At 35.6% G+C, this 25,955-nt stretch overlaps 1 protein-coding gene across 1 annotated transcript; it reads left to right on the plus strand.

Annotated features, from left to right (window-relative positions):
- The first annotated feature begins 2,883 nt into the window (after positions 1–2,883).
- On the plus strand, positions 2,884–25,369 carry LOC123544124 (abscission/NoCut checkpoint regulator-like). Its single transcript, XM_053541969.1, has 10 exons — positions 2,884–3,000; positions 10,803–10,924; positions 11,715–11,774; positions 15,070–15,248; positions 17,153–17,247; positions 18,498–18,678; positions 19,108–19,434; positions 21,897–22,081; positions 22,974–23,077; positions 23,792–25,369. Exons 1-10 carry the CDS (start codon positions 2,953–2,955, stop codon positions 23,865–23,867), a joined length of 1,377 nt encoding a protein of 458 aa, XP_053397944.1. The 5' UTR covers positions 2,884–2,952; the 3' UTR covers positions 23,868–25,369.
- The last annotated feature ends 586 nt before the right edge of the window (positions 25,370–25,955 follow it).

Below are 25,955 nucleotides of genomic sequence, written 5' to 3' on the forward strand. Positions count from 1 at the left end.
CACAGGTGACAGTATTATGTTTAGAATGAGTTTTACTTATGTTGACAATTTGGCTTCTTGAGGATAAATATTACCTGAACCAAGGGACAGATTTTACACCCATGAGACCAAGTTTACCACAAAGTATCTCGTGAGCTACTGTGTCGAATGCTTTCTGAAGATCAAGCATGACCATACCTGTAAACAAACCTTTAGAGGTATTTGATTTGATAAAATCTAAAAGGTATATTAAACATGTATCTGTGGAATGTGATTTCCTGAATCCTGACTGATGTTCATATAACATTTTTTTCTTACCTAAAAATAGATTCTAGCTGTACATAGACAGCTTTCTCTAGGAACTTTTGAAACTACGCATAAAATGCTGACTGACAGTAATACCAACTTCTAAAGTACTACTCTTTTTAAGTAATGTTTAAACCTAGCAAGTTTCATTTCATCCGGAACCGTGCTGTTAGAAATGGACCAGTTAACAATAAAAGTAATAGGAATTTTTAAAAACTCAGCCCCACCTTTTAAAAATCTAGCAGGGATACCATCTAGTCCAGTGCTTTTACTAGCATTAAGTTTATATAACTCTTTCAAGACAAATTCTTCAGTAGCATTATGTAAATTTAATTCTTTATTTTCAGGATTTCTATCCTTATAAAATTGTTTCAAGTTTTGTGACTGCAAGTCATATAATATTTTATCGGCTGGTAGTTTGTCAACAAGTTTTAATGCAGTATTTATAAAGAATTATTAAAATAACTTGCAACTGTGGAAGAGTCATGGCAATTTTCACTGTCAATATACAAAACAATATTAGAACAATTCAGTTCCTTTTCCCATTTTTATAACCCAATAACTTGAGGTTTTGCCAAGATCTTTTAGATTTATATACCTTACTGGTGAAATCCCCCGATTTAGCATTATTAACATCTCTCTGCACTTTGTTACGACGCTTACAGTAGTGTTTTCTATCCTCTTGTTTACCAAATTTACGAAATTGTAACAAACTATGATCTCTATCTTTCATATGGTCTAAAATCTAGGAGGTTATCCAAGGTACAGTTTGATTTTTACAGGTGCCACTGTATCTATAACACTCATAAAGACTTTTTTAAACATAACCAGGTAGAATTAATATCTTTAGCATACAACATGTGCTCCAATCAGCATATTTGTCAATCTATCAATAAAATCTTCCTTATTGTATTTTTTCAAAGATCTTACTTTAACGTTCTGGTGGCTACTTCATGGAACCTTAACAGTTTTACTTGTGCAAAAAAATAATAAGAAAATGATCACTAAGTCAAAGTGTAATATCACCTTGTTGTGAAATTTTTTCATTGTTGTTACAGACAATATGATTTAGAAGACTTGCAGAAGAATTACAAATTCTAGTTGGTTCAGTAATAATTTGCTGTAAATTGAAAATTCTGTATATACTTGCATGCAAAACTTTGACCAAATGTGACGCCGACATTGATGCCAGGGTGAGCAGAATAGCTCAGACTATTCTTTGAAAAGTTGAGCTAAAAAACTAACCTTCTACCAAAAATTATTATGTTATGGCATGATAATGTCTATCATAGTCATGCACACATCAGCCTGGGCAGTTATTTCATGTAGCAGAAAGAAGAAATTGTTATGGTAAATGTTAATGTTGTCAGCCAAAAGTAGCACTGTTTTTCTGCAAATAACATATGTTAAAGTCACCCAAAAGTATAGTTTCACATTCAGAACGAAGCTGTGCTAAAGCAAAGAAGTATAAAATAATACTTTCATAGCTCTTTGGCCAAAGTCAACTCCAAAGTTTCAAGGAAGTCCGACTGTATTGGTGGTCTGTATAGATGGTACCGACTATTATTGGTTTATTTCTCGGTAAGAGAATTTCCACAAAAATAGACTCGATATTGTCATTAAGAAGATCACTCCTAGTGTTGTAAGCGAGATCGTCTCTTATGTAAAACACAAACTCTGCCTCCGTTCCTGTTGCGGTGCCTCCGAACGACAGAATAATTTGGAGCATGGATTTCACCATTATAAACAGCAGAACCTTAACGATTGAGATTGTGAGAAGTGTTCATCATGGCCCGAATCAGGCACGTAGGAAGCATTTTCAGATTGGGGGTGGGGCAAACATTTTGAAAATCAGCCGACCTATAACAAACCCAGTTCCATGAAAACAAGGTTTTTTTTTTAGTTTTTTTTTTTTTTTTAGTTGTGCATGGTTAACCTACAAAACTGCAGTGCACAGCTATTTACTCGCTGTCAAATGATTGCTATGATAATTACCTTAATTTGTCAAATTATTTGGGGACGGCCCCCTGCCCCCCCCCCCCCCCCCACCCCTGTTCCTATGTTCCTACGGCCCTGCGAATCATCTTGTTGGAAAGGTAGTTCTCCGAGCGAGCAACCATTTCAAATAAAATCAAACTCCATGTTGTGTTGATTATGTGCGTAGTTCCACAAATTTTAATTTGTATAATTCTATGAATACAATAATCCATGAGTTTGATACAACATTTTTTTTTATTTACCATCGATTATCACCAGTATAAAACAGTATGGGTATAGAGGGTAGTAGTCCAAAATATTTAGAGGGTAGGCTACATGCTCATTTTACCGTCAACATTCATTATCTTATTATTATACATTTGGACCTTTACATTTTAATTTCAATTTGCATTGTAACTGACATACCCGATACACGTCAAAATGTAAAGAAAATGTTCTGTCTGGTTTTACTTTATATGGGACCAAATTTTATACTTCTTTGATGGGACTGATGAGCAATACAACCATTACAAATGCTCCGCATGCTGCAAGTATGGCCGCAAACTTCGCCACATGTCCGTAGAATAGGGTCTCATTTGATTGTCACTGCGTGTTAATTGCATTGCAGAAGCCGAGAATTTGCGAAAAAATATTTTTTTTACCTTTTGGGTTGAAACAAAGATTTGTAAGATGTCATGCTATGGATGTGGCAGTACATTTAGCGCATTTAAAAAAGAGGTAGACGAACATAATAAAACATAGCCAGAAAATCTCCTGATGTTGCCCACCTTCCAACCACTGGCACTGAGGCTGAGCAGTTCAAATTATGCAGCCAATTTTTGCAGTGAATATGTCTCACCCCAAATTGCCTGATAGCTGCTTTTATATTTTTTTTCAATTTTACCAAGCTATTTTTTCCTTGCTTATAACTGTCATTTTACATTTCAGTCTATTTATATTCTTTGTGGTTTGTCGTGCCACACGTCTATGTCCTCTTAGTCCAAAGAAGTATGCTGTGTTCTCGTAATTCTGTGGCTCTTAATTGGCAAAATTGCGCATGCGCGTTTAATGCTAGGTATTCACATGTTATTTAACCAAAAGTAGCTGCAACCTTTCAGTATAAACATGCTAAGGCAAACAATCAACAAGATAGGACAGAAAATGAAAAATGTCACCTCATGTATGTTGACCTACATTGTTCTGGATCAGCTGGCAGCTTCTCGTTGAATCCGTGGCTCTGATTGGCTGATTGGTAGTCACTATAGTGAAGGGTACCTTGACAAATTACACTGCTCAATATTTAGTCAGGGGACTGCGTAATTTGTTGCTACAATTTTGTCATAATGGGTTTGCTTGTTTGTATTTTAATAAAAGTTTTTATTTGCCACCCTCAATTTCTTTACCAATGAAAAGGTTTTTTTTCGCATTTCCATATTTTTAATTAAATAAGCTATACTTACCTGTTCATTGCGCATTTTCAGATGCTCACAAATCTTTGTTTACTTTTTGGAGAAACTTGCATTGACTTTGGACAGGCGTGGCAGCGGCACAAGCGTATTTTTGAGAGCCACGGAATGAACGAGAAACCACAGAATATCGAATATAGGGTATATAAAATACACAGAATTTATGTAACTGTATTCATGATAAAAAGATGAAGGAATAACATTTCAAAACAAAGTCTATTTTATTCAAGTGAAAAAAACAACTAATAATCATAATCATCAATGACATCAACTACATATGCATGTTTACAGCGTACTTTTTAAACATCATAACCAAAGAGCTATAAATAAATAAATGTATAATTTCATACTTCTTTGATCATACCAATTGCTTATTTAAACAGGCGTGAAAGCGTCACCAGGGCCACTTTCAGTTTCATTTCCAGTATGTAGATTCAACACGATTGCGTTTTGCGCCGAGTTTTTCTAATGTTAACTGCAACATAATCACATTAGAATGTTCAAACTTTGTACTGATTTGAATAAAATTATTCCCAAAATTTCATACTTTGTTGATCGAATGATGTTGGCATTTGAAATATATTTTGTACCGCATCCATTGTGGAAACAAAGGGAGATTAATTCTGGAACGGCTGCGAATAACATCACAATTAAGTTCAGTTTCACTGTCCTGTAAACTACGCTACTTTCAGTCATCATTTAATCATCATTTGATCCAATTCTCTAAATTTGCGGCAAATGCAGAAAGCATAATTGAGCCACATGTTATAAAAATAAATTGGCCAACAGACTTATCACATAAATCAAAGGCATGTTTGTCACGTTTTGATTAAATCCATTACATAAACAGTACTACCTTAATCGACCATGCTGTCAAATTATTTGGACTAAGGCTCCATGAGGGGTTTCGATATAATTTATTGGAAGATAGATAGATAGGTATAGTCCCACTATATGTCACTGTTAACAAAGCTGCAGAAAGCAACCATATCATAATAGTATTATTACCTGATTCACATTCTGTTTATTTTACTTTAAGGCCATCAGTGATATCATCAGTGAAATTTGCAGGTGCCTGGTATATTGGTGTAATAAGGTACCTATGGTGGCTGATTTTGTGTTTCTGTGTTTGCTGGGCAAAAACACAACAACACAAAAATACAACAAATGCATTACTTGTGTTTTCGCCCCGCCAACACGAAAACTCGACAAACTAGGTATTTGTTGAGTTTTCGTGTTGTGTTTTTTGACCCAACAACACGAAAACACAACAAATACTTTTCAGACATCTCTTATAAAACGTAGGCGGGGCTCTCACGAGTGGGCGACTTGAGCGAAATAGGCACTTTGGAACTTCAAACTTTGCTCAGATCTAACCTCAAAGCAAAATGCAAGTCGCCCGATTTTCTTTGACTTCCGCACTCGCTAATTACTGCTACCCGTACTTTTGACAATTTGTATGGTGTCATAACGAGTGTTGAAATACACAAACACACGCCGATAGCATAATTTAAGCTCCGCCTACTTCAGGTACATTTGTACTTGCGAGATTTTCCCGAGAAGTGTGAAAGCGAATCAGATTATCTGATACACCAGAGTCGATTGTGTTCAGCCATTTAGCGCCGCGGTTACGTCTTTGACACTCCGCGTTTTAATTGTCAACATGGTTGAGTGCAAAAAAAAACAACAATGTTTTATAAAGAAACTGCTGATTAACCATGCAATTAATTCGTAACTTTATCATGACATCACAGTATGTTAGGGGTTCTAACTGACCAATCAGAGAGCTGCATTTTCGAGTACAGGATCTGCCAGTTTCCACTTGGGTATAACAAAGTATATTTACAATGAACATATAGTGACTTTAGAAATAGATATCACACTATTTTAGAAATCAAATAAGACTTTTGCATGAACAAGGTCTGTTTTGTGTCTGGTCCATAACTCTGTCATTCATTAAGGGATTTTAATATCACTTGGCACAAATGTTCCCCATGATGAGACAACGTGTCCGGTCCATAACTCTGCCATCCATGAAGGGATTTTTATATTACTCGGCACAAACGTTCCCCATGATAAGACGAAATGTCATGTGCAAAACTTGGACCCCTAGCTCAAAGGTCAAGGTTACAATTTGAGGTCAAACTTTAATAGTGTTTTTTTTCCTGTCTGGTCCAGAACTCATCCATCAAGCGATTACAATATTACTTGGCATAAATGTTCTCCTTGATGAGACAATATATCATGCACAACACCCAGAATCCTAGCTTAAAGGTCAAGGTCACACTTGGAGATCAAAAGTCAATAGGATTTTTGTCCTGTTCAGTCTGTAACTTTGTCATGCAAGACAGAATTTATATACCAGTTGGTACAAGTATTCCCCTGGATGAGACAACATGTCATGCGGAAAACCCAGGCCCTAGGTCTAAGGTCAAGGTCACACTTAGAGGCCAAAGGTCAGATTTAAAAATGACTGTCTGGAGCATTTCTTCTTCATGCATGAAGGGATTTTGATATAACTTGGCACAAATGTTCACCACTATGAGACGGATTGTCATGCACAAGAACCAGGTCCCTAGGTCTAAGGTCAAGGTCATACTTAGAGGTCAAAGCTAAAATTTAAGAATGACTTTGTCTGGAGTATTTCTTCTTCATGCTGGGAGGGATTTTGATGTTACTTGACACAAATGTTCACCACCATGAGGCACCCTTGTTTTTAGAATTATGTCCCTTTGTTTTTACTATAAATAGATTCTATTGTTACTGTTTTATAACTGGCCGTAGGTAAAAATCAAGACCACTTTTCTGTGGTACAACTTGCATGTTACATTGAATTTTTAGGTGTATTTTGACCTATCTCTACCTGGTAAAGAGTTTTATGTGGACTTACAATAGAATTTTTTTAGGATTAATTTCCCTTTGTTGTTACTATAAATAACTTGTTTGATAACTTTTTTATAATTGGCCAAAAAAAATTCCATATGTAAACAACTGTAGGTTTTTATACATGCAAATCTTAATCCAAGTGTTTTTAGCTCACCTGTCACGTAGTGACAGGGTGAGCTTTTGTGATCACCCGTCGTCCGTCCGTCCACAATTTCCTTGTGAACACGACAGACACCACATTTTGTATTTGATTTTAATCAAACTTGAACTCAACTTGTATGGGCATAATGTCTTGGTTCCTTTCGAAAACTGGCCAGATCCCATCATGGGTTCCAGAGTTATGGCCCCTTAAAGGGCCAAAATGTGCTATTTTTGGCTTGTGAACACGATAGAGACAACATTTTGCACTCAACTTTAATCAAACTTGCTCACAACTTGTATTGAGTGACATAATGTCTCGGTTCCTTTCGAAAACTGGCCAGATCCCATCATGGGTTCCAGAGTTATGGCCCCTTAAAGTTCAACAGTTTGCTATTTTTGGCTTGTGCAGTCATATATAGAGACTTCATTTATGGTTTGATTTGATACAAACTTGCAACATATCTTCAACAACAATAAATTTTGAATTCCATGATGAATCTATCGGGTCTAATTATAGGTTCTTGAGTTATTAGCTCACCTGTCACAAAGTGACAAGGTGAGCTTTTGTGATCGTGCAGCGTCCGTCGTCTGTGCGTCCGTGCGTGCGTAAACTTTTGCTTGTGACATCTCTAGAGGTCACATTTTTCATGGGAACTTTATGAAAGTTGGTCAGAATGTTCCCCTTGATGATATCTAGGTCAAGTTCGAAACTGGGTCACGTGCCATCAAAAACTAGGTCAGTAGGTCTAAAAATAGAAAAACCTTGTGACCTCTCTAGAGGCCATATATTTCACAAGATCTTCATGAAAATTGGTCAGAATGTTCACCTTGATGATATCTCGGTCAAGTTCGAAACTGGGTCCCGTGCCATCAAAAACTAGGTCAGTAGGTCTAAAAATAGAAAAACCTTGTGACCTCTCTAGAGGCCATATATTTCACAAGATTTTCATGAAAATTGGTCAGAATGTTCACCTTGATGATATCTACGTCAAGTTCGAAACTGGGTCACGTGCCATCAAAAACTAGGTCAGTAGGTCTAAAAATAGAAAACCTTTTGACCTCTCTAGAGGCCATATTAACAAGATTTTCATGAAAATTGGTCAGAACGTTCACCTTGATGATATCTAGGTCAGGTTCGAAACTTGGTCACGTGCCATCAAAAACTAGGTCAGTAGGTCAAATAATAGAAAAACCTTGTGACCTCTCTAGAGGCCATATTTTTCATGGGATCTGTATGAAAATTGGTCTGAATGTTCATCTTGATGATATCTAGGTCAAGTTCGAAACTGGGTCACGTGCGGTCAAAAACTAGGTCAGTAGGTCTAAAAATAGAAAAACCTTGTGACCTCTTTAGAGGCCATATATTTCATGAGATCTGTATGAAAATTGGTCAGAACGTTCACCTTGATGATATCTAGGTCAGGTTCGAAAATGGGTAACGTGCCATCAAAATCTAGGTCAGTAGGTCAAATAATAGAAAAACCTTGTGACCTCTCTAGAGGCCATATTTTTCATGGGATCTGTATGAAAATTGGTCTGAATGTTCATCTTGATGATATCTAGGTCAAGTTCGAAAGTGGGTCACGTGCCATCAAAAACTAGGTCAGTAGGTCAAATAATAGAAAAACCTTGTGACCTCTCTAGAGGCCATATTTTTCATGGGATCTGTATGAAAATTGGTGTGAATGTTCATCTTGATGATATCTAGGTCAAGTTCGAAACAGGGTCACGTGCGGTCAAAAACTAGGTCAGTAGGTCTAAAAATAGAAAAACCTTGTGACCTCTCTAGAGGCCATACTTGTGTATGGATCTCCATAAAAATTGGTCAGAATGTTCACCTTGATGATATCTAGGTCAAGTTTGAAACTGGGTCATGTGCCTTAAAAAAGTAGGTCAATAGGTCAAATAATAGAAAAACCTTGTGACCTCTAGAGACCATATTTTTCAATGGATCTTCATGAAAATTGGTCAGAATTTTTATCTTGATAATATCTAGGTCAAGTTCAAAACTGGGTCACATGAGCTCAAAAACTAGGTCACTATGTCAAATAATAGAAAAAACGACGTTATACTCAAAACTGGGTCATGTGGGAAGAGGTGAGCGATTCAGGACCATCATGGTCCTCTTGTTTTATATCTGATTACCTCCCCTGATTTTAATCAAAATGAATTTGTATCAGTAAGTACTCATTTCATTATTGTCATAAGTTGGACTCAGACAATCAGGGTAGGTAATTATGGACTGATTTTATGTCAAATTACCTCCCGTTATTTCAAATTAAAATGGGAATATCTCTGTAACTAATGAAGATACTGATCTGAAATTTCATTTTTGCCATCAGATGAATTTGGACAATCAGTGAAGATACATATTGACTGAATTTATGACAAATTACCCTTTATACTTTTATGTAAATGAATATACCTAGCAGCTTCTAATTAGATTTGTTTGAAACATTATTTATATTTTCCATGGTAAGAAATATCTACTATTTCTTACTTTTCTAATATATTGTTGTAAAGGCTTGTACTCTTTATCTTCTACATGCATTTACCAATGCATGATTACCTCCCCTGATTTTAATAAAAATGGATTTATCTCAGTAAGTATTTATAGGACTTATTTGAAATTTCATTATTGTCTTGAGTTGGACTGAGACAATCAGGGTAGGTAACTATGAACTGATTTTATGTCTAATTACCTCCCTTTGTTTCATATCTCGGTAACTAATGAAGATACTGACTTGAAATGTCATTTATGCCATCAGATGGACTCGGACAATCAGGGTAGATGACTTTTGTTATGACAAATTACCTCCCTTTATTTTAAGTACATGAATATACCTCAGCAGCATCTAATGAGATTGGTTTTAAATGTTATTTAAGTCTTCCATGGTAAGGAATAGTCATGTTAGTACAAAAATACAAAATTTGAGCCAAGGACCCTCAAACTTGGTATGGAGATTGGCTATGACTAGTATGTGACCAATAGGTCAAAAGGGAATGTTAAAAGGAAATATTTATATTGATGATATTTAAAGTGTATGCCTATGTGATCTATGTCAAAACTTGATCTTATCATTAAGAGCTGTGGTACTCAGGTGAGCGATATAGGGCCATCATGGCCCTCTTGTGTTATAACATATTGTATATATAGTACAATATTGTTTATACATCATTGACAGATATCAGTTCATTATGCTATACTGCAGTAGAAAAAATTAGGTGCCTTCCAGTAGGGGACTTTGTATTGCATGGCAATACTTCATTCACATGCTTTCACTGAGCTTTCACTGGATCTCCCAGTTTTTCTGGGCTAGCTTGAAGCCTGGTAGCCATCTGGAAACTGGATGCCTGGCTTGTCCTATATGGGTGTTCTTGGCATCTGGTAATCGATTTATATATGAATTATGTATTTTTCTGTTAAAGTAATGTGCTATAATTTTGATAATAGTTACTTGCCTTCATCTGAACAAAAATTGTGTTAAAAACTTGGCTGCTCATAAAGTATTGTCATTTTGAAAGTGTGCCAGTGGTGGTGGTGTTGCTTTTGTGCTGAGACAATATTAAACAAATAGAACCTAAGAAGTGTCAAAGATATTATATAAAGTGTTCAGTCAGAAGATTTGGTACAGAGTAATGAGAAGTTGTAGATATCGTATGGCATGACTGAGACATGATCATAAAATATCAGTTTGTTTTTAAAATGTTATTTAATAACTTCCGAAAAATTCTGGCATTTTCATTTTTGTTTAGGTCACTTTTCTTAATTGCTATATACATTTGAAATTTCCATCATCAGTAGATGAGTAAGAGGGTCAATAACCATAACGTTTCTAGCATATTGTCTATTGTCAAGCACTGACATGAACTCTGGCACCTGCAGGCAGTGCTGTTATTGTTGTATGGAGTTTGTTGCTCTGTAGTCTAGAAGTTGATTAGAATCTAATCTAAACAGAAGCAAAAAGTCCTTTAAGGTGTTTGCTGTTTAAAGTATGTGTCATTTACAAATGTTAAATTGTATATGTTTACTCATTCTGCTTTCAGCATGGTTGTAAGAACTGTGGATTTTCATTCTGTATGAAATGCATGCCAAACAAGTACCCTATAGCGAAGATGAACAACGAAAAACACAGAGTTTGCATGAAATGCTACAATATTCTAACTGGGTGAGAAATTTAATGCTAGCAGATTGTGTAACATATATTTTTGTGTGTTACTAAGGACCTACGCTATATTTGTTCAACTTATTTTACTGGGTTTTGAATCAAATTGACACAATTTATGTCATATGGCAACTGTCCTATTTTTCCTGACGGAGACATTTCACATGAGTATAATGGGGAAGATCCAAGGTGCCATAATGCAGGCAGTATTTCAGTTATGTAGAGAGAGAAAAACACCCAGTGCCTGTGTGGGCATTATTTTAGGCATGTGTGAAACTATTGTTCAGTTTGTAAAACAGACATCATATGAGTGTGTATGCTAAGTAACATTATTTTGCTTGAACTTCAGTGTTAATTATAGTGTTTTTAAGGGTGTAACATCCTGTGCTAGATGATAGTGTAAACACGCATCCCTAGACATGTGATACGTCATTCATACATCTAGTTACGGTTAGCTCATCCTAACAGTAAGATTTATAAGTGTCAATATGATTTCAGAATCCTCAATTTCCTGATATTTATGCCAGGGAGGTACACATTTTTTCCCCCAGATTTAGAAGTCTAAAGAAAATTTAAAAAGTCTATACTCAAACTATACTTTATAATGTATTCTTTGCAAGTTGTGACAGATCAGATTATACATGTATATGAATAATTTCTGCTGTCTAAGTTTTGCTATGATCAGATTGAAATAAACAAAGTATTGATAATATGGTAACTTTAATTGTGATTTGTTTGATGTGAATTTGATATACATGTCCATATCAGTCTATACATTTTGATGTGTTTACAGAAAAGTTAAGCCAAAGGAGGAGAATCCTGCAAAATACTCCCCACCAGAAAATTACAAGAAGTAAGTGTAAGATTTTTAGCTCAACTATTCGAAAAATAGTCTGGCTATTCTACTCACCCTGGCTTTGGCGTCTGCATCATACTTTGGTTGAAGTTTTACATGCAAGTACATGTGGCTATCATTTACAGGCATATAGCTTTGAAACTTATTATTCTTTTTCTAGGTCTATTACCAACCTCACTGGGTCAAGTCCCATAACTCTGACATGTAGTTTGGCCAAATTATGCCCCCTTTTGGACTTGGAAAATCTTGGTTAAAGTTATACACGCAAGTTACTATCTTCAGAACTAATGCAGATATTGAATTGAAACTTCACGTCTCTTCGGGGTTAATAAAACTAGGTGATAGCATCAAGTCCCAAACTCTTACTTGCATTTTGGCCAAATTATGCCCCCCTTTGGACTTAGAAAATCCTGGTTAAAGTTTTGCCTGCAAGTACATATAGCTATCACTTTAAGGCATATATAGCATTGAAACTTATTGTTTCTTTTTCTAGGTCAATTACCAACCTCATTTGGTCAAGTCCCATAACTCTGACATGAATTTTGGGCAAATTGTGCCCCCTTTTGGACTTAGAAAATCCTGGTTAAAGTTTTGCATGCAAGTTACTATCTCCAAAACTAATGCAGATTTTGAAATGAAACTTCACATGAATTGTGTCTTCGGGGTTATAAAACTAGGTGACAGTATCAAGTCCCATAACCCTGACATGCATTTTGGCCAAATTATGCCCCTTCTTAGACTTAGAAATTCTTGGTAAAGTTTTGCATGCAAAACTATTGCAAATACCGGATTGAAGCTCTATAGATATTTTAAGTTGTAAGGTAATATTCCTGCTTCTGGGACAACATTTCGAACAGTCAAGCATTGTCTGTCTTATGGACAGCTCTTGTTTTTTTTGTAAGGTTAAGTTGAAAGTTGTTTTTAGGCTCTATGTTTTATGTCTTGTTTTGCAACACCTATAGCCTTTTGGTTTGGTTTAAGCTCCTGTTCTATTTTGTTTTAGTGGAAATACCTTGGACACTATATCCAGTATTCATAGGTATCTATAAAATCACAGATTATGCAGTTGCAGCTCATGGCTATCTTTTCAAAGGTTAATAAGGCAAATGTGAAATTATTACCTGTTCAAAGTGATTTATTTTGGAGAAAGTTTTCATATAAACTTGAAGAAAGAGATATAATTATGGAAGAAATAAGAATTACTTAAAACTGGTTAAATCATGATACTAGGAGCTTATGTATCATTATACCAAATGAAAATTGAGAAATTAGTAAATTAGTAAATTTAGCAAAGTGAAAACAGTATACATTGTACATTAGGCTTGTTTGTTACCCCAGCTGGATTCAAAGCTGTCATTTTAAATGAATAAAGAAGGCTTTTGATTATACTCTTGAAATCGGAAGTTTAGGTGGGTATATAGGAGTCATTAGCTCGACTATTCATAGAATAGTAGAGCTATTGGACTTGCCCGTGCGTCAGTGTTGGCGTCCGCGTCACGATTTGGTAAAGTTTTTGTATGTAAGCTGGTATCTCAATAACCACTTTTGGGAATGGATTAAAACTTCACACATTTATTCACTGTGATAAATGACTTACATTGCACAGGTTCCATAACTCTTTTTTGCTTTTTTACAAAATTATGCCCCTTTTTTGACTTAGAAGTTTTTGGTTAAGGTTTTGTACGTAAGCTGGTATCTCAATGCTCACTAATGGGAATAGATTGAAACTTCACACACTCATTCACAGTCATGATCTGACATGCACTAAGCAGGTCCCATAACTCTAAGTAGCATTTTTTTCAAAATTATGCCCCTTTTTCGACTTAGCAGTTTTTGGTTAAGTTTATCTCAGTATCCACTAGTGGGAAAGGATTGAAACTTCACACACTTGTTCACTGTCATGATATGACTTGCAGTGCAAAGGTTCAATAACTCTACTTTGCATTTTACAAAATTTTGCCCCTTTTTCAACTTAGAAGTTTTTGGTTAAATTCTTATATGTAAGCTGATACCCTGAAATCCGGAAAATAAGCCGGTTTTGAAAATAAGCCAGTCTCGAAAATAAGCCACCATTTCACTACAGGCAGAAAGGGCTCATAAATAAGCCGCACTCAAAAATAAGCCATTCAGTTTTTTGTATCAGTAATAATATCAATGACTTTGTTAGGACACCATATGAGATAGCAGAAGTTACCAACGTGTACATAGCAGATTTATTTCCACATGTAATAGCAATTAAACATACTTTGGAATAAAAACTCTTAAAAGAAATGCAAGTTGTGCTGATTTTAAAACCTCTGACAAATTAAAACTTCAAAAGCAAAAAATTTACAGTCTCAAACACTTCCTACTAATTAACATGCCCGGTCTTTATAACATAATGCAGTGTTTATCATGTATTGTGTAAGTTATTCATACCCTTGGCCGATTTAAATCATAGGTAATACCTATTAGGTATATTTGTTTGTTAGGCCAGACAAAACTTTTAATGGGTAATTATCTTCTATCATCGGATTATTTTTATTAAGAAATTGTAACAAATTGTAACAAAACTGGTATGTGAGAAGTATAAGTATTTACCGACGTCAATGTTTTTACTAAAAAGCAAAATATATGACATCCATATCTTTGGTATTTCGGTACTCGAAAATACGCCGGTTTTTAATCTGTTACTGAATATATGTACTCAAAAGTTCGCCGGACTCAAAAATAAGCCACGAAATCCTTACGAAATTTTAAAATATCCGTGGCTTATTTTCGGGATTTCAGGGTATCTCAGTACCCACTAATGGGAATGGATTGAAACTTCACACACTTGTCCACTGTCATGAGCTGATAAGCACTGTGCAGGTTCCATAACCCTCTTCTTCAGTTTTACAAAATTATACCTCTTTTTCGACTGTTGTTGTCATTCAGTTGACAAGGCTGTTGAATAGTCAAGCGTTGCTGTCCTCCGACAGCTCTTGTTTTTATTGATCAGTCTGTCTGCTGCAAAAAGTTTTAAAGGGATTCCATTGAAACATCATATATGTTGAGTCGCTATGAAATTTAGTTGTGTGTGACATATTTTTCCTTGCTTAATAAACATGTAGAAGGGTCCCAAATATCCAGGCCTGCTGTTCTCTTGAGAAGATAGGGGAATGGGGTTGGGATGGGTGAGGGGTAGGCAACTTAACCCCAAAAGTGTCATCTTTCCTCTGTCAGAACAACTTTGGGTTTATTAATCACAGTAAGTGATAACTCACGAGATTATTTTTGCATTAAGCCATTGATATGTTCTTTAATCATCAAGGAGAATGGCGGCATTAGAAGAGAGAGAAGCTGGGGGTCACAGGTCAGGGGCCACAGGGAGCAAACCACATGGTAGACATGGGGTAGGGACTCACAAAGCCCAGACCAAGGGCATGTCAAAAGCAGATGTAGAAATACAGGAGAGATTGGAGAAACTGAGAGAAAAAACACCACAGGAGAGTAAGTTCTTTCTCACTTTTCTCGTTATTGCTAACACTCACTTTTTCGTTATTGCTAACAATGGAGAAAAATATTTTCAGTGAACATTTAACAGGATACAGTTCATCTGAAGTAATTTGTTCTCCTCCTCTGTTTCTTGTTGAGAAGTTGTGGAGAGCTTGTTAATCCTGTTACAGGTTTGAGTTACAAGTGATGTTATTTCAGGGATGGATAATGGTTTGGGGGCATCCATGCTCTGCATACCCCCTCAAATTATATCTAACAAACACAACGTTATTTTAGGACAGGTGGATCTTATACATGTATTGCATCAGAAGAAATTTTGTTAGCAAAGAGTGCTGTTTTAGAGATCAGAGTGATTCAGTCTTACAGTCTACATATGCTCTGCTGCAGGCATGTTAGCATAAACAGATCGAAGGGAGTTTTGACTAGAACGTGTGTCAGTTTGGTGAATTACTTTGTTTCTATTTGGAACAGGGCATTCACCCTTAAATATACCACAGAGGCTAATATTGTGTCCAATTGGAAAAAAAATCTTTTACACGATTGTGGTAGAAAAATTCCCATAAATAAAAAAGAAAAAATGTTATAGAAGTTATATTTCTCAACATAGAGAATAATGAGCTAATTTTGGATTGCGGAGCTGTCAACTTCCAGCCTATTACAGACCTCTAATATGAAAGGGCAAAAGGACAATTCATTAAAATGCCCTAATTCCAAGATGGGTGCTAATAGCAGATGAATTTTTCAAGTCGAAAGGCAAGGATTTCTATGTAAATCCTTGATGAAAAGCTCTGAAAAAAGGCACATTTTACACTAAATACAAACAAATATTCCTTCAGGGTAAAAAGTTTTGCATACATTTAATGAAATCATAAGTTGATATCATGTATTTTCTTTACATTGTTTAGAAAAAAATCTGTTGGTGCTAAGCCCTCAGGTCTTAAATATGTGATACCCAGCCGTTTTTCTCATATTTTCAATGTTTGGATCACTTAAAACTCTGGAAAAGAGCATTGTGGTCATCACGTTGTAGCCTCAAGCATCGGTCAGTGTTTTACTATATACATTTGAAACTAACTGATTTCTGTTATTAGCTCGACTTTTCGAAGAAAAAGTAGAGCTATTGTACTCGCCCTGGCGTCGCCGTCGCCGTCACCGTTGGTTAAAGTTTTTGATAAAGTCAAATATCTCTGTTACTATCAAAGCTATTCACTTGCAACTTAAAGTAGTTATTTACTATCAAAGTCTACACCAGGAGAAACAATCCCCATAACTCTGGTTTGAATTTTGACAGAATTATGCCCCTTTTTAACTTAGAATTTTTTGTTAAAAGTTTTTTATAAAGTCAATTATCTCTGTTACTATCAAAGCTATTGACTTGAAACTTAAAATAGTTATTTACTATCAAAGTCTACACCCCGAGAAACAATCCCCATAACTCTGATTTGAATTTTGAAAGAATTATGCCCCTTTTTAACTTAGAATTTTTTGTTAAAATTTTTGTTAAAGTCAATTATCTCTGTTTCTATTAAAGCTTTTGACTTGAAACTCAAAATAGTTATTTACTATCAAAATCTACACCAGGAGACATAATTCCCATAACTCTGATTTGAATTTTGAAAGAATTATGCCCCTTTTTAACTTAGAATTTTTGGTTAAAGTTTTTGTTAAAGTCAGATATCTCTGTTACTATCAAAGCTATTGACTTGAAACTTAAAATAGTTATTTACTATCAAAGTCTACACCCCGAGAAACAATCCCCATAACTCTGATTTGAATTTTGACAGAGTTATGTCCCTTTTTAACTTGGATTTTTTTTTTTACTGGCAAAGCTCTAATTCAGAGACAAGCACTGAGAAAAGTCGAGCGCACTGTTTTACGGACAGCTCTTGTTGTTACAGTTGCAGCTTCCAAGGTGACAACACACGAACTAGACAACAGATTGGCAAAAATGAAAGGCATGGATCCTTCAAGATACAACACTTCTAATAAACCTGTATGTTCCTTGTTAGTTTTAGAATCATTTTGGTGAAAATTATTAGTGTTAGGACCTTTCTCTTCTTATACAAAGATATAAAATACTGTAGGTTTTGTTCATATTAGTACAAAATAAATTATGATTGTTTTTAGCTATGGTAAGTATTTGTAGAGTATTTAAAAGGTTAGAAGTCATGTTTTGATTCAAATTGCATTTAACAGACATTGACTTGAAATTTTTATGCCCTCAATACGAAAGACCCAGGAGGTATATAGTGTTTGAACTGTCCATCTCTGGACATCCGCCTGTCCATTGATTCTTTATTCCATCACACTTTCTTTGGTACTAAGTTCCTACAGTTTCCATCCAGTATAATTTGGTAATCCTCATCAGGATGAAAAGGATATGCACATATTCTTGAAACTTCCAAGTTATTTGGAATTTGAAGTATTACAACTGCATTGGAACATTGTTTATTCAACTCCTCCTACAGCCCATCCAGTTGAAATGAATCTTGGTATACTTCATTAACATGAAGTGGACATACCCATATAATTGGAAGTTCTTTCTTTTGGAGTTATGGCCCTTTTTTGACTTTGAAATATTACAACTACATTAGAACATTGTGTACTCCTACAGTTTCCATTTAATGAAAATGAAACTTGATATACATCATAAACATGAAGTAGACATGCACATTTTATGTTTGGAGTTTTGTGTCTGTTTGATTTTTTTCCAGTCTTGCCCCTTTTTCAGACTTTAAAATTTTTACCCGCCCGCTTAGCTCAGTAGGTAGAGCGTCGGTCTACGGATCGCGGGGTCGTGAATTCGATCCTCAGGCTGGACGTATGTTCTCCGTGACTATTTGATAAACAACATTGTGTCTGAAATCATTAGTCCTCCACCTCTGATTCATGTGGGGAAGTTGGCAGTTACTTGCGGAGAACAGGTTTGTACTGGTACAGAATCCAGGAACACTGGTTAGGTTAACTGCCCGCCATTACATGACTGAAATACTGTTGAAAAACGGCGTTAAACCCAAAACAAACAAACAAATCATGTGGGGAAGTTGGCAGTTTCTTGCAGAGAACAGGTCTGTACTGGTACAGAATCCAGGAAGACTGGTTAGGTTAACTGCCCGCCATTACATGACTGAAATACTGTTGAAAAACGGCGTTAAACCCAAAACAAACAAATAAAATATTGTTTTATCAAGCATTTTCATGGGGCATGTGTCCTACAGTGTTGACATGATTCTTCTTGTCTAGGTTTATCATCCACCAGATAGAAGGACACAGCAAGAACAAATGAATGACCTTTTAGATGAAATAAGCAATGAAGTAGAACTTGACTCCCATCTTCCAGATCCGGCACAGGAGATTGCTGCTAGACTGGCTAAATTGAAACAGCCTGAGCCTGTGCCAGGTAACTTGCAAGCAGGCACTTCAGGTATGCTTTTTATAAATCTACTGAAAATCTAGGACTGATATTTTGTAATGAAGCTTTCTATTATAAGCACATCAGTATTTAGGGGCCTCCCTGGCCAAATGGTTTAAGTTGCTGACTTCCAGCCTCTTGCCCCACACTGATGTGGGTTCAAGCCTCACTCAAAGCAGTGAATTCTTCATAATGAGGAAGCCATCTAGCTGGCTTACAGAATGTTGGTGGTTCTACCCAACTCCTGTCCATGATGAAATAATGCATGGAGGGGCACCTGGGGTCTTCCTCCACCATAAAGCTGGAAAGTTGTTTTATGACAAGTAATTGTGTTTGTACGACATTAAACCCAACAAAAAAAACCCCAAAACATTATATTTTAGACAGATCTGAACTTCATTTTTGAATCATGACATCACTTGCATGCTTTAACTTTTACAGAAAAAGATGAGAACAATTTAAATAAGCCATCAATGAGAGATTCGCAGACATTTTCTCACAACATTTCAACATCTGGCTCTCAGACTCCCAATGCCAAAGCAGAGCAGAAAACATCACAGTCACAGGGCGAGCAGAAACCTGCGGGTGATGAGGAAGGGGAGGCAGTGAGTCCAGAGGATGTGAGTAGGATCCTCAATGAGGCAGCACTGGAGCTGGAACAGGATGCTCAGAAAGCTCTTAAGGACCTACAGGAGGATAAGGAGATTATGAAAAAATTACAGGAAATCAAACAACGGAGAAAAGAAAGTTCTTCAGACGTGAACAAAGGTACTGAAACATTAGTCTCCTCACAAAATGTATGTTCTTTGACTTAAAGCTCACCTTCAGGGTATGTGCGTGCGTGTGTTCATCTGGATTTGTTTGTCCTGACCATAAAATTGACATGCATGGAGCAATCTTGTGTATATTTGGCATGAATGTTAACCTCATTGAGAAGGAGAGTAATGCGCAAATCCGATTTTCCTCTCTCAAAGGTCAAGGTCACAGAGGTCAAATGTCAAATTGAAGTTTGTCCGGGGCATTTCTTTTTCATGCATGGTGGGATTTTGATGTAACTTGGCGTGAATGTTCACCATTATGAGGCAGAGTGTCATGCACAAGAACCAGGTCCCTAGGTTTAAAGTCGAGGTCACACTTAGAGACCAAAAGTGCTGGCGAGCTCGACATTCTGCCCGTGGGCATGCAGAATGTATTTCTAGTTGTACCCCCCGACAACAAAATTGTAAGGGGGCGTATACTGGTTTCAGGTTGTCTGTCTGTCTGTCCGTCTGTCCGTAGACGCAATCTTGTGCGCACCATCTCTCCTTATCCCCTTGACAGAATTTAATGAAACTTCACACAAGTGATCAGTACCAACAGTAGTTGTGCATGGGGCATGTTAGGTTCTTTTAGAAGAAAAATTTGCAGAGTTATGGGACTTTGTTTTTTTGTTACTATACTATATACATAGACACAATCTTGTGCGCACCATCTCTCCTCATCCCCTTGACACAATTTAATGAAACTTCACACAAGTGATCAGTACCAACAGTAGTTGTGCATGGGGCATGTTAGGTTCTTTTAGAAAAAATTTTTGCAGAGTTATGGGACTTTGTTTTTTTTGTTACTACAGTTGAATACCGTTACCTCGATATTCAAGGTACTGTAAAAATTGCATCGACGTATCCGAAGTTCGACGTAACGATATCGACTATCTGGGACTACTTTGTACTTGTGTCGGACGTCTATATTGTCATTAAATCCAATGCTTTTTTCAGAGGGCTTGAAAGGGGAAAGAAATAATATAAAACATAAATACGATTTTAATTTTATTTACAAATAAAACATCTAATTAAATACATACATAGAACTTTTAATTTTTTCAAAATATACATTTAAACATTAGCATTTTTATTCCTTCCCTAAACAAGTCTGAATGCAGCGGTAACGTTCCTAGTTGAGTAGTCATTTTGACTGTTTAAATAACGAAACTTTGCCAGTTAAATATTGTTACTCAGTCCTAAATGGCAGATTTTACTCCGTCAAACAGAAAATCTTTCATCCAAATTAGTTGTTATATTTGAAAACAGCTTTCCTGCTTGCACGGTGTTTTATAACACTAATTATTGGGAATTAAATGCAAACTTCATGACATTTAAATTGGATTAAAGATTAAATAACAAACAAAGCATACGTACAAACTAACTTGAATATGATTAATACACCGCCGGACAACAATAGGTTGATTTTCACACCTTACAAATAACATGGATATTTTTGACAAGCTGTGATATCGACTAATCAAGGTGTAAAAACAGTACAGGTAAGTTGACAGGACTGAAAAATCTCATCGAGCAAAACAAAATATCGAGCTAATCATATCGAGGTAATAATAAATAATTACATTAAGATAAATAGGGAAAAATCGGGACCAACGCAAACACATCGTGCTAACCGGAGTATCGAGCTAACCGATATTGAGGTAACGATACTCAACTGTATACTATATACATAGACACAATCTTGTGCGCACCATCTCTCCTCATCCCCTTGACACAATTTAATGAAACTTCACACAAGTGATCAGTAACAACAGTAGTTGTGCATGGGGCATGTTAGGATCTTTCAGAAAAAAAATTTGCAGAGTTATGGGACTTTGTTTTTTTTGTTACTACCGGTATACTATATACATAGACACAATCTTGTGCGCACCATCTCTCCTCATCCCCTTGACACAATTTAATGAAACTTCACACAAGTGATCAGTAACAACAGTAGTTGTGCATGGGGCATGTTAGGTTCTTTCAGCGACAAAAATTGCAGAGTTATGGGACTTTGTTTCTTGTTAACATACTATGTACATATAGTGTGTCAGTGCATGCGGGGGTACATTCATCACCTTTAGTGATAGCTCTAGTTTATATTTGGCATGAGTGTTTAACACAATGAGACTGAGTGTCTTGTGCAAACCCCAGGTTCCTATCTCCAAGGTCAAGGTCACAGTTGGGGGTCAAATGATGGGCTTGACATGTTGCCTGTGGGCATCTAGTTTTTTGAAAAAATGGAATTGTTGCCTTGTTGCTTTGGATAGATGGCATTGCAACCTCTGCAGAGCTGTTAGGACTTGGAAAATTGAAATTTATTTATTATACACAGCTTGCTACTCCAGTTTCCATTTCATGAATTAATTTTAAAGGAGCTGTTCGTATTGAATGCTCATCAAATGGATAATTTTTTTTATTCTTCAACAGATGAAGAAGAGGCAGTCTCTGGCAGTGAGAATGAGGAGGATGAGATTGTAGCACAGTCAATAATACGCCAGGCTATAGAAGAGAACAAGCTGGATGAGGCTGCTGCTAGAGATGGTCATGATACAAGTAAAATCTCCGAAGAGTCTTCAAAAACTGCCAAAAAAATAATAAATACTGATGAAGAGGTATTCAAAAATTTTACAGCTGAGGTTGAAACTGTCATAAAAAAAATGTTTTCTTAGTTTTATAAAATTCTTCTAAACATCTTTAGACCTTTGTTTTTTGCTTGATTAATGTAAGAAAGTGGCAAGAACTTGTAAATGACTTCACAGTATTGGTAACAGATTTAATTTCATGAAGATCAGTTTGCATGCATATGCTCTGAAAAACAAAACTTTTGATGAAGTAATTGAAAATGTAAAACAAAAACACAACAGTTGGATACAATTTTCAAGCTTTATTGTTTACAGTTGATTACAGATTATATTTAGTCAAATCACACACCTTTAGCTGCTAGTGGTTCCTTCACTATTTGGTTGTATTTGTTATAAAGATGCCATCCAGTTGACATTCAGAATAATAGTGGTGCTACCCGGATTCCAGCTAATGGCTTTAATGAAAAATGCAAAGTGCTGGAGGGGCATGGTTCTGGGCTTATATGGCCAAGAAGCTAAAAGTTGCAGACTTTATATGTCTTGCTGGTCATCTTCCTTAGGTTGCATTATGAGAAATCAGGCTTGCATAAACATTAGTGTGTACTTGTGGCTGAAATAACAGCGCAAAATGAGACCCACCTTTAAAGCTTGAAAATAGCCATGAGGCCTGAACTGTGTTAGACTTCAAACAGAACGATTCAGAACAAAACAAATCCTGCACCATTGCAGCTGAAAGCTACAGAAATAGTTGTGGCTTATAGTTCAATAAAATTAAAACTAAATCAACAAAAATGTATATAAAAGTTGCATGAAGCAGACAGAATCTAAAGGAAAAACCTACTACTGCAGTTTGGATTTATGGATGAAACTTCAGAAATATTTTAATATTATGAGAATTTTAATAGTTATATTATTTTTTCAGTGGTATGACCCAGATGAGCTGCCATACTGTTGTATTTGTACCGAGGATGCCACTGTGCGATGTTTAGGATGTGATAGAGATCTGTACTGTAACCAGTGTTTCAAGTAAGTATTTTAGTGATGATGCCATTGTGTGATGTTCTTGATGTGATAGAGATCTGTACTGCAAACCAGTGAATTGATAGACATTTAACTAAAACAAAAGTTTTTTGGGTACCAGTGGTGATAAAATTCCGGATTATTCTGGAAATCCAGATTTGAAGGATCCCTGGTTCATTTTTGAGATGGATGTGTGCAAAGGTTTAAAAAAAATTAGAAATTAATGGACAGCATTCATGAATTGTTATGTACTGTATTGTTGCGACCCATTATACAGTAGTAACAGTGTATTCCTGAATCTTAGTGCATATATAAGGATGAAAAAACACTGTTAAAACCGTGAAAAGGTGGTGCCAAAATTATGATAAAATGTTCTACAGGGATGAGAATTTTACATTGACTTTTAGCTTTAAGATGTTAGCCAGGGAGAATTTTATCATCCAGGGTATCATCATTTTGCTGGATGCTGGGGTGTGAATTTGTTTATATTAAAAACTTTTTTTTAGATCAATTACTATTACTGATTATATTGCAAGAAATCATGACGGTCCTTCTAGGATAGAACTATTCTATGGGGTTCTGAATCACTTGATAGCTCTTGGCCTAGTTAATTTGGGGGAAAGTTCTTTAAGCAATTTGCAGTTTCAGAAATTGTACAGCCATTTTGAATGAATTTTTCTCATGTAACCTGCCATACAATCTGTATAATTGATACTTCAGAGAAGGCCATAAAGAATTAGGACTTACAGACCATGTCACACTGAAATACACTCCACCTCAAGATGTGAAAACGTGAAGATTGCACTGACAGGCTTGTCATTACCCATCTGTGATATATTCATTTTGTTGTTGCATGCTTGTTATTTACTTAAGTGTTTACTGTTAGCATTTATATAAATGAAATGCTTCATTTCCTTGCATTTCTGTATTTGTTACATTTGATCTATGCTAAGATCTGGCTCTAATGTTACAAAACTTGAATTTAGAAACCAGTCTTAAGATTTAAGACTTTTCATTGGTCAGTTTCAAAATCAAGCTCAGAATCAACCAATCAAATGCTGGGGTATTGAGACTGGTCATCAGGTTCAACTTTTGTAACCTTGGAATATCATTTCTCTCAAAGGAGAATTATCACATATCATAAATTGATTAGCCTAGAAAGTACTTGGTTTTGAAAGGAAAATAGGAACACATTTTTTTGGTTATGATTCTGCATGTTCTGGAGAGCATACACACTGCAAAAACTGATAAATACATATCGGAAAATAGTATTCTAGATAGCTTTTTGTGTTTGTTTCATGTAACTTCTTCACCTTTATGACAATAACAAAGTTAAAATAAGCAAATTAAAATGAGAATTCAGCATATTGGCAAAAACCATGTTCTGAATTCTAATTGACTATACTATGCTGTATTTATAGCATTATTGCTTTCTGTCAAGTGAAAAAAAAAGAATAAAGTAGTAGAAAACACACAAATTTCAAGTTGGGAGTTTTCATACTTAAGGGAGAAATTAGAAGTCATATAGAGTCTTAAAAAGTGTATCCAAGATATAGGTTACAGAAAATACATAATGTTACAGTCATTGAAAAAATTCCTATCACAAAATGCTTAATCTTGATCTGTGGCTTTGACATACATATTAGCTGTTATAGATGTGAATGTGTTGATTCACATTTAATTTAGAAGTTAGATAAATACTTGTGTGTTATAAATAAGTACTTCCTGATCTGTTAATGTGGACAAAGTAATTGTGCATCATTGGTTAAACAAAATTCAACATGTACTAACTTGGCAATGCCTTTGTGACTTCTTTGTATTTTTTATGCAGCTTAAGAAAGCACTTCATTTCTAGGAATGGCATTATGTAGATATTAATCATACAAGTCAGGAAAACTATAATGTGGAGAAAAGAGTTCAGAGCTTATTATAACAGAATGTAGTTATTTATAATTAAATCAATCATTTCTCATTAAATTATAAATTACGGACCACTATAGGAAGCTAATAGATTTTCTAATCATTTGAACATTTCAAGAGTTGTGGTGTATAGGTGTCTTATATTAAAATAAGATGATGCATAGATGGTATTTTGTCATTAAGGGAAACTTAAACAATGAGCTCGGTGGTGTAAGGGAATGACTGTATTAATTGACAAATTTAGGTACATAAGAAGTGTATTAGAACCTTAAAAGTTGATGTATTTTGTTGGTATGATATTATGATTTGGGCCCAAACTGCTATTTAATAGTATAGTAATATGTGGTTTCCAGATTTAAAAAGGTTAGAAAATTTGGAGGAGAAAGATGTTATTTTCATGTGCATATCTTTGGATAGCACATGCTATTATTCATGCATATTGATTATATAGATATGGTTTCACTTCTGTCTGTGATTCCTTCACCTTTATGACAATAACAAAGTTAAAATAAGCAAATTAAAACCCTTTTTGATGGTACTACTAAGGTTATTGGGCCATTAAAAGGCCATTTCATTATGAGCAGGAACAGCTCCACCTTGAGATTCTCGCATCCAGCTGCCTACATTTCCAGTGTCTATCTTTCTACAGGGGTCTCAGTGACTGTTAATGTTAAAGTAATGATCTACAGCAGTGTCATTATACCCCCACAAATAAGTTTGGGGGGTAATAATGGAGTGAGCTTGTTGGTTGGTCCGTCCATCCGTTGGTGTTCATGGTTTCCGGACAATAACTCTTGAAAGACTGGACATATTTAAACAATTTTTGGTACAAATGTAAACCATTATACTTCGATGATGCCTGTCATTTGTTTTTTCAATTGGTCAATTTTCCTTAGAGTTATTGCCCTTTAATTGTTTAAAATCTACAGATTTGTACATAACAAACCAACCAATTGGTAGAATT

The sequence above is a fragment of the Mercenaria mercenaria genome, chromosome 1 (genome assembly GCF_021730395.1).
Source record: "Mercenaria mercenaria strain notata chromosome 1, MADL_Memer_1, whole genome shotgun sequence".
Lineage (NCBI taxonomy): Eukaryota > Metazoa > Mollusca > Bivalvia > Venerida > Veneridae > Mercenaria > Mercenaria mercenaria.